This window comes from Physella acuta, unplaced genomic scaffold, assembly GCF_028476545.2.
Source record: "Physella acuta isolate Inbredline_101_S28 unplaced genomic scaffold, ASM2847654v3 ptg002067l, whole genome shotgun sequence".
NCBI lineage: Eukaryota > Metazoa > Mollusca > Gastropoda > Physidae > Physella > Physella acuta.
In genome coordinates, this window is record NW_026733570.1 from 44,995 (window position 1) to 55,120 (window position 10,126).

At 38.0% G+C, this 10,126-nt stretch overlaps 1 protein-coding gene across 1 annotated transcript; it reads left to right on the plus strand.

The window, feature by feature from the left end:
* Window positions 1-564: 564 nt before the first annotated feature.
* LOC131931978 (cilia- and flagella-associated protein 97) lies at window positions 565-9,999 on the plus strand. Its single transcript, XM_059288823.1, has 4 exons — window positions 565-701; window positions 2,476-3,779; window positions 7,677-7,858; window positions 8,388-9,999. The coding sequence occupies exons 2-4, from the start codon at window positions 2,493-2,495 to the stop codon at window positions 8,524-8,526; spliced, it is 1,608 nt and encodes a 535-aa protein (XP_059144806.1). The 5' UTR covers window positions 565-701; window positions 2,476-2,492; the 3' UTR covers window positions 8,527-9,999.
* The last annotated feature ends 127 nt before the right edge of the window (window positions 10,000-10,126 follow it).

Genomic DNA, 10,126 nt, shown 5'->3' on the forward strand with positions numbered 1-10,126 from the left:
ATAGAATCTATATTTTAGTTGTATGTGACACACTCCATTTCTACTCTGTGTATTGGTGGTGCGGTGGACCCTAAGGTGTTTGATGTGTTTACCTTATTTTTGTTGATTTTTTTCTGAATATCTCATGCACATATTTTGTTGCAATATAAAACCTAGAGATCTAATCTAATGTATTAGGCCCGTTTGTGTTTCCACATTAATTTTCATACTATCTACGGGGGAGGTATTGCTCTAGATCTAGATCTATAGTATACGATGATGCCACTTTAAATATTTTCATAATAAATTGATTTTTTGTTGTTTTTTTTTCAGTTAGACAATTCATTTGATGAATAGGTTAGTTTTAGTATTGATACTAAGATCTAATAAACTAATAGGCCTATATACTAGATTCTATAGGTTACTATTTAGGTAAGATTTTTTATAAATTATTCCTGAGTAGATATACTCATTAAGGTTGTCAGTGCTACTTTTGTCTGCTAAGAGTTTGAAAAACTATCTGGTTTCTTTCGGTAAAATGAGTGATTTAGACTACTAAATTTGCGTCATAGTGTTGCTAAAACAAGTATCTTAAAATGGTGGCATACGGTCGATTTGGTGGGGTGTTATTGTGATGTTAATGACAGATCTACGTATAATGAACTTTACTGAAGCAAGCATAGCTATTTATAGTTTTAATAATAATTGTTGCATAAAAATTGGTTAGTATTTATACATTACTACACATAATCTATCTAAAATCAGAATAATTTTAATTTTATTCACTCAGTCTCTTAGTCTTACCAGTCGTCAGTAGTGACGTAGTCAGTAGTCTCCACTCCAGTGACTCTCAGATTAGCTGAGATTGATTAGTTATTACTTCTTTATTAACTTCTTACTTAACTAATCTTAACTTCTTCTTCTTCTTCTTCGTTCTTAATTTTTGAATATGGTGGAGGATTCAGACAACAAGTCCAACTTCGTGGACAAACCGGACTGTGGTTTCCAGTTTGTCAGGTGTCCCATATAATTTTTCCCTGAGTGGGGTGGGCTGGGGCCAGTGTCTGCCTCTTGCCTGGCTATACAGAGAACATTTCTGGAGTACGTGCTCTGTGTTTTCCGGGGCCTTGCCACAAGGGCACATTTCGCTACACCCAACCTTCAGTTTTTTGTGCATGTGTTGATTTAGTCTGTTGTGGCCTGTTCTGAGTCTAAAGATTATGTATTGTTGTTTTCGTGTTAAATTGTAATAGCCGTCGTCTTTAATGTAGTGAGGGTGTGTGACAGACCACATTTGCGTTTGTTTGTTTTTAATTATTCTTTTTATTTCTTTTGGGTGTAGCGAAATTTCCGGTTGTGGTTTCTTTCCCCCAATTTTTGCCAGCTGGTCTGCGATCTCGTTACCCTGGATCTGGCAGTGGCCCGGGATCCACTGCAGCACAATTCTGCTGCAGGTATTTTTTAGCCTCTCTAGTGCTGTCATAAGTGTTTGAATATATAATCTTAACTAAACTTGACATCTTCTTCACTAGCATATTCACTAATTCACTTATTGAATTGACTTATTACTTATTATTTACTTGCCTCCATTCCTGTTTTACTATTTTAAAAATATTTTCTCTCTGATTTCAATCACTTTTAGCTTTTAATTTTTTATTAATATTTAAAAATTATTTAGATCTAGATCTGAGTGTTCAATGTAGAGCAGATCAGTATTTCTAGATGAAGGCCTACCATTTTTAAATTAAATAATTAGGCCTAATTCAATTGTTTAGGCCTATCTCTTTTTTTGCTCGGATTATATGCCTAGATTTTATTTACTAATATTTAGGATTTTATTTAGGCCTAACAACTTAGTAAATTTTAGAATAACTTCTATCACAGTCCAGTCAGACAGTTTTACTAGTTTTAGTTTTATTAATATTCAGTAGGGGCATAAGCATAAACATTAAAAAATATTTATTTTGTACTGGTGTAATGTGATGAGCTTGTCTTCATTTTAAATTTATTATTGATATTGTATACACTGGCTTGAATATATGATCATTAAAATGAGTAGGCTATATAATATATATTATGGTCTTGGCCTATTTAATGACTAAATCAGTATGACTATTATGAGTAAATTGAGTAGGCTAAATAAATGAACCAGACTCTGAAAAGGCCTTAAACATATAATCAAGCATGGTGTTATTAATTTTATATTATAAAAACCTGATTTTGTGGGTTTTGTATGACTTCTCTTAAAGTTGGACATATTTTTAAAAAAATAGCCATATGTAAATTTTTGGTAACCAAAAGTTAATAAATGAAAAGCCAAAATAATTTGGCACTTATGCTATTTTCAAATTGTGATGTCGATCACAATTTAAAAATAGGAATCAGGAATAGTATTCAATGGTCTAAAAAAGTAGAGCTTACAACTGCTAACCCTGATAGGCAAAAACTGAACTATTTATATATAACTAAAAAAATTTCTTTTCAAAACTTCCTCAGCTTAACAGAGTCAAAGAATGGAATCTCTAGATGTCAATGAAAGTGTGGATTTTGATTTCTTTGAAACACCCCGAAGCCCACTGAAAGAAGATGTTGGTAAAACAGAAGCAAAGCCACCCGTCCGCCCTAAATCAGCACAGCCAAAACCCTCTCCCAGTAATTTAAGTAAAGACAATATTAAAGAATCTAGAACTGTCCATGACCAGTCAGATTCTGATAGAGACTATTCTAGTGACTCTGTAGTTTCAGATGATGATGATGAAAGTGTATCACATGGTCAGGTCAGTGGCAGAAAAAGTCGATCGTCTAAATCCTCTGTTAGTGTATCAAGCCATTCAGACCACTACAACTCATCAGATAGTGAAAGTAGCAGGTCACATTCTGAGCTAGCTACACAGAGTCCAGCCAGGTCAAAAAGTGGTCGCTCTCCTAGCTCCGGGTCTGAAAGTGATGAAAGGCCTAGTAATCCCGTAGCTAAAGGGGGAAGGCACTCATTACTTAAAAAAGAAACACACGCTGAAGTTAAAAGTGAGGATAGCAGTAGCTCATCTTCTGAAGGTGAAGAGAGAGCACGCACAAAAAATAAAAAGCAAAAACAATGTGAAGATGATGGGGATCGGGTTCGAAGTAAAAAAACTACAAAACAGGGTTCCAGGGCTCTAGCATGGAGCGAGGGATCCATCCAGAAACATAAATCTCCCAGATTAAACCAAGAACGTCCAAAGACAGCTAAAAATAGAAGCAGAGCGTCAACTAGGGAAGCCAAATTTTTAGTGCCGGAGTCTGTGTCTGATAGTCTTTCAGAAAGTGATATGACGGACGTTTCGCCAATAGAGTCTCCTAGAAATGGCACAGCAGTGAGACCAAAGCAGCAGAGTATCAGGGTAAATATTGGCGCCGCAGGGGATAGCCACACCAAGAATCCGCAGTATAAAGCGGAGCTAGATCTGAAAGAACTGTTGGACGCTGACGATCCAGATCGGCAGATGAGTAGCTATGACCTGAACATTTTAATGACAGCCGTCAGCGAGCTTGAGAAACAAAAGCGACTGGCGGCTAATTCTCGCAGGGTGATGTTTGCCCCTATAGGATTAAAACGGGCAGAAAAGGCCAACTATACCTTCGATGACAACAAAGCTAGAGACATTGAACGAGAAAACAGTCGTTTGCTAAAGGAAATTGTAAGACGTGTCAGCGATGGTGACCAAAGGAAATCCTATGTTAGAAGACCCATCACACAGAAACTCACACCCTCAGCCATAAATAGAGAGAAAGAAATCAGGAGAATTGAAGCAGATAATTTGGTAAGTTTTGTACACTTTGTTCATAGGAGAGCTGTTTTTGTTTAGACAATGTTAGGTTACTTGGTTAGTTATTAACTTTGACACTGGTCTAAAGCATTACATTTTATTAGTCATTGGTCTGTTTCAGGCTTTAAGGATGTACTGAAACTAAGATATATTTCTGATTTTTTGTATTTTTTACTCCTCAATTAGTTTTTTATCAATAATATATAAGAAAATCTTAACACAGCAGCAATTTTTACTCTTGCTTATTTTTCTTTTGAGTTAGACGTCCATATCAAACCTTACCAACACAGATGTGTGTTGTGAGAGTGATACAGAAAACACAATTACTTAGTCTGAAATACAAAACAAACCAAGTTAATTTTACCCAAGGCTTTTTAAAAAAAGATATGAAAATGAAAGTAGACAGAGAATGAAATATTTTGTCTGAGTCTGGGATTGTAGCTGTGTGTATGTAAGGCACTAAAGATCTGGCATGTTTGTATGTGGTAGTTGCTGCTTGTTAAAGTCTGTTTATAGCTGGATGTAGCTGACTAACAGTGACTAAAGCTGGTTGTAGTTGTCTATAGCTAAACTGACTATCTTCAGCTGGATGTAGCTGTCTATAGCTGGGTGTAGCTGACTATAGCTAAATTGACTATCTTCAGCGGATGTAGCTGTCTATAGCTGTTTGCAGAAGCTCCAACCTAGCAGTAGCTGTTAGTGTACTCATGCTGTGAAGTAATCAATTCTTGTTATTGATTCCTAACACTTGCTAGATTAGAGAAACACTACTTGAACTTTTGAAGTTGTCATGTGATCTTTTTTTTAAAACTTTTGCTTGCAAATAGAATCAAATGTATGTGTTTGTTATGGGGGAGCTATACATTTTTATTCAGCTCTTTATCAGCCAAGGTAGATTTTATCATGGTGCATGCTGGGTCTGTTATTAAGACAATGAAGGGGATGTACTCATGAAACAAGCCAGCCCTCTATCTATCATTGCTTTTTAGTGGTGCTGACCACTAGGATAGGATTGGACTACTAGGATGGGATGGGAGGGACCGCTAGGATGGGATGGGAAGGACCATTTGGATAAGATGTGAAGGACCACTAGAATGGGATGGGAGGGACCACTAGGATAGGATGGGAGGGACCACTAGGATGGGATGGACCATTTGGATAAGATGTGAGGGACCACTAGGATGGGATGGGAGGGACCACTAGGATGGGATGGGAGGGACCACTAGGATAGGATGGGAGGGACCACTAGGATGGGATGGGAGGGACCACTAGGATGGGATGGGAGGGACCACTAGGATAGGATGGGAGGGACCACTAGGATGGGATGGGAGGGACCACTAGGATGGGATGGGAGGGACCACTAGGATGGGATGGGGACAACTGGGATGGGAGGGACCACTAGGATAGGAGAAGAGTGTTTGCTAGAATGAACCACTTTTGTAAAAGGGACCTATAAGACGGGGTGGGGGGTGGGGGCACTGGGATGGAGATATAAATGAGAGAGACCATTAGGTTGTACGGACCCACAAAGATGGTGAGAATAAAACCCTGCCAACCCCACACCACCACCACTCCAGTTATCAGAAGCTAATGGCAGCAAACATGCATGGTTAGACTGAGATCAGTGACAGACACTCGTGGGGATTTATCCTGCTCTACACCTGATAGCACTGAGACTGCTGAGTTCTGATGCCATTGAAACCGTTCAAGCATGAAGAATTGATTGCCTTATGTTTCCTCAAGTGTTAGCTGTAGAGGATCTGCTTTCAAAACTATGTGCTGTCTCCAAGCACTGAACAAAAATAGTTTTTAAAAAATCTATATTTAGACTGGAGATAGTTCAGAAAATATATCTGTATTGATTAAAAGTTATGTGAAGGATTGGTTTCACCATGCTTTAAAATTTCATTTGGTTGTTTTGATTAGTGTGCACTTTGTGATTGGTTAATATCATATCAATCACATGGCAACTAAGTTCAAAAAGTGTTTTCTAAATACCAAAAAATTCTTGTCAGCTATTTTTTTTTCTATGGTTGTCATCAAGCTCCTAACCAATGATGCTTGTAAATGTTCCTATTGTTCTCTAGTCAATAAAGTATAAAAGAAAGTATCAAGTGGTTTTTATTGATCAGAGGCTGTACTGCAATACTTGCCCTGTGGAACATGGCGATCAATTATGTAGACGTCACTGTAAGCCTTTTGTCAGGGCCTCGTTGACATGAAATATTCATCCCCCCAATTTGTCTTAGGTTTGGTGAGAGTAAGTGTAGGCTGTACTGCTGTTGTGATAGGATCAGTGCAATTATTCCAGTAGATCATATCAATTATCTGGTAACCTAGCAACCCATCAGCTTGGTGTAAGCAAGGGCAATTAAAGCTTGAGGAATCACATTTACAAAAATCAATATGAGAGTAAATAGCATGGTATGATGGAGAATGTTGCTATGGAACTGGTCTGAGTGTTGTGTTAAATGTTTTTTGTAAGTCAGTGTGGTAGCTGAATTACAGGTTGTAACTCTAGGGTGGTGGGTGAGTTTATCAGTTTGTGACTTGAAGTTGTGGGGGGGGGGGGGGGGGGGGGGTCATTTGAAAAATTGTTTTTTTTGAGGGAGTTTGGATGATGCACATAGTAGGCCTATACAACACAAAAACAGGACATATATTAGCCACCATTCTACCCCATATAACTTTCTTCAACAGTTTCATAGACAACTACATCTTGTTTGGAAAACCCCCATCCTCTCTCCCCTCCCCCAGGTAACAATATTCACACAAGTTGTCATGTTATCTTGAGTGACAAGAGCATTTGTTTTTGTCACATACAAATTCAGTGGCCACAAATCCCTCTGTTATCACATAACACATGATCTCACACAATTAACTCCATAGGTGTCAGCATAGATTTACCTGGATTTGATTGCCATTCATAAACTTAAGATAACATAATCATGCTTTTGTGATATAATGGGTATAGGGCATTGGCATGGTGACAGGGGAAGTAAATATAAAATTTTGTGACTTCATTCTTTGTCTGCTAGCCATTCTTTAGATAAATCAATACAACTGGAAATATACTAGACCCTGTTCAATCAATTCTAAAGCTTTTCAGTTAAGTCTATTGACACAATGATTTGTTTTACTAGCTGTAGCCTATACAAACCTCACAGATATAAACAGAGGTTTTTATTGTATGATATTGGTCTATTAGAATGTTGTGGCCTGTAGAACACCTTCATACTTTGTTAGTAAACACAGAGGTTCAGCTAATCATTGTCCTTTTTCTACTAGTTAACCCTTGTCAGTCCGTATCAGATTATTCAATTAGAATGTTGAGGCCTTTAAGACTTTAGTAAACAGTTCAGCTTAATCATTGTCCTTGTTTTACTAGTTAACCCTTGACAGTCCACTGAAGGGGTTTTCTCGGGCAGAGAATATAATTTTAAGCTGGAAAGGAGTTAATTAATGCAATTGTTTTTATGAATAAAAATCTCTTTAATTATTACTTAAAGTAGGGATCTTCTACTCCCAGGGGAGCATAGCCCATTTACAACATCCTTCCATGCTTTTCTGTCTTTTGCTATTTTTTCCATAATACTCCAACTTGTTCCAATTATTTTCTTGTTTTTTTCAATTTCTCTATGCCAGGTGTATTTGGGTCTCCATCTTTTTATTGATCCTTGTAGACTCTATGATATACTTGGTCTGATAGTACTCGGTGTAGGTTTGACCAATGTATGACCTCCATCTCTTTTGTGACCCCTGGGAAGCATAGGGCTGCATCCATCTCCACTAGATCAGTAAACAATAAAATCCACTGTCCTCGTGACTGATTTTACCATAGCATGTTATGTATTAATCTTTATGTATCTCCTATCCTCCCCCCTCCCCAAGGCATTTCTGAAGAGGTTGAAACAAGTGAAGCCAACCAAGGCCATCTGCAGGGAAAATCAGCTCAAGGAGTACCACAGCACTCTACTGCACGGCATACCCATCTCCTCCCTGCACCCCCCTCCCCGGGCTGGACACCGGTCAGTCATGGATGACTCAGCCAGCTCCATGACCAGCATACAGAGGTAAACAAAACTATTTTTAAATATTACCAAGGTAGCACAATGTAACTTACAATCAAATGTTACCAATGTAACACAACGCCATGAAATCAAATGTTACTTGTGTGGACAGAATTATTGACAGAAATGAGACATTACTCACTAGTGTCAGTCACATAGAGCTTCACATCTGCTAACCTGAAAGACTGGAGTTTAAAGATCCCAGGCTCAAGTCTGTATGGTGTCCCTGCTTCTACCTAGTTCTGATGGGTACCATGTTAGGGAAACTAAGTTGGCTGGGCAAAGTGCTGACCCGAGTTCATTGAAACTGATTAACTCTACTTCATCTGCCCCATGTTTCTTGGGCACAAATGGGAAAAGAATCAACCCACCCCTCCCTGTATTGTATCCTTACACATGGGCTAGCCTTGTACACCCATCTCCCCCCCCCCCCCCCCCCCCCAATGTGTAAACTCTAAACTATATAGTCAAGCCCATAGTTGTAAAGTACATTGTGTTTATTTATGTTGTAAGACAAAATATTTTGTTACAGCGCCACCTCCACAGTGAGGTCACTGTCCAGCACACGCTCTGGGAGTTCCAGGATGAGCAGCAGACCCAGCAGTGCCAAACGGGCAGGAAGTAGCAGCCAGTACTTCTCTAGGAGGCCTGAGTGGTCAGACAGGTGGTGATCAGCAGGCAGGGTGTAATTATAGGTGGTGATCAGCAGGCAGGGTGTTATTGACAGGTGGTGATCAGCAGGCAGGGTGTTATTGACAGGTGGTGATCAGCAGGCAGGGTGTTATTGACAGGTGGTGATCAGCAGGCAGGGTGTAATTGACAGGTGGTGATCTTCAGGCAGGGTGTAATTTTCACAACCATGGTGATTGGCAGGCAGGGTATAATTGTCTCACAGGGGTGATCAAAAGGCAGGGTGTTATTGACAGGTGGTGCTTGGCAGGCAGGGTGTTATTGACAGGTGGTGCTTGGCAGGCAGGGTATAATTGTCTCACAGGTGGTGATCAAAAGGCAGGGTGTTATTGACAGGTGGTGATTGGCAGGCAGGGTGTTATTGTCTGACAGTTGGGGAACACCTGTATAATGTATGTGGTGAGAATAATCATCTTAATGGTGAGACAGGCTATGGTGACTTGTTTTACCGTTGCTTTGTACAGCTTGCATGATCAAAGTTGTGATATTAATAGATGTTTATACTTTCAACTTGTAGCCATGAATGTAATTAACGCCCATCCACAAATGTATTAGTTCAACTCTTTAAACAATTATTGTATTTTGTTTTGTAAAACCAAAAAAAAAAACAACGTGTGTGTAAAAATGTGTAATACTTGGACTATGGTAATTTTAAAATGTGTTTAAAAAAATAAATGAGAGTATCTTGTCTTTACTTAAATGTTATTGTGTTTGTTAAACAAAAATATGACAATATTAAGATAAATATTTGTTGAACTTAAATGTTGATACGCCTTTCTTGTCTCACATTCCATTAGTATATTATTTGTCTAAATGGACTTTGTTGTATAGCTGTTAAACTGAGGGTTATTTCATTGTTGTTTAGTTCACAACCAAAGTTATGTGAATTCTGGTTTAATTTATTTTTGCACATTTCCCAACATTTACTTTTCCTTGATTTTGTAACATCTTTCTGCATCATTATATTATTCTTTAATATATTTTTTTGTTGTAAAAAAGTTAAATAATTAAATTGTTGTTCTTTAATCGTAGTTTTATTATAAAATTGCTAAATACTATAATTAATTTATTGGAAAAGCTGAAGAGTTTCAAATTTTTCATGTTATATCACTTCTAATCAACTCCTCTTAGATTTGATGCTAGAATTTTTCAGTAGGTGTAAATGTAAAAGGGACGGAGTGACCTCTCGGTAGAGAGCTAGACTGCTAACCTGTAAGTCTGGAGTTTGAATCCGGGTTCAAATCAATAGATCATCCCTGAGTCCACCCTGCTGACCACACTTTACCTTCATATTCCCTAACTGCCCACCAAAATATACCAGTTTTGATAGAATTGCAGAAGTAGTGGCTATTTATTACTGAAGCAGAAAGTTTTCTTGTTCAACTAAAAAATTATCAATTATTTACAGTTGTGACTACTCTAACTACAGAACACTATCAGTGAAATAATAAACCGGGAGTGATCTCCCCTAAACTTTCACAAATATTCTTAAATAAAACAACGGGATGGCAACTCGGGATATAGACACTTTATAAATTCACATGCATTTTTTGAGAAATCTGAAATTTGATACAATACTTG

What these genes read in the sequence shown, in the direction of transcription:
- LOC131931978 (XM_059288823.1), top strand. Translation starts at nt 2,493, where the DNA reads ATGGAATCTCTAGATGTCAATGAAAGTGTGGATTTTGATTTCTTTGAA. An exon ending in GAATTGAAGCAGATAATTTG is followed by an intron (nt 3,780 to 7,676) that starts GTAAGTTTTGTA and finishes CCCCTCCCCAAG; the next exon opens with GCATTTCTGAAGAGGTTGAA. An exon ending in TCCATGACCAGCATACAGAG is followed by an intron (nt 7,859 to 8,387) that starts GTAAACAAAACT and finishes ATTTTGTTACAG; the next exon opens with CGCCACCTCCACAGTGAGGT.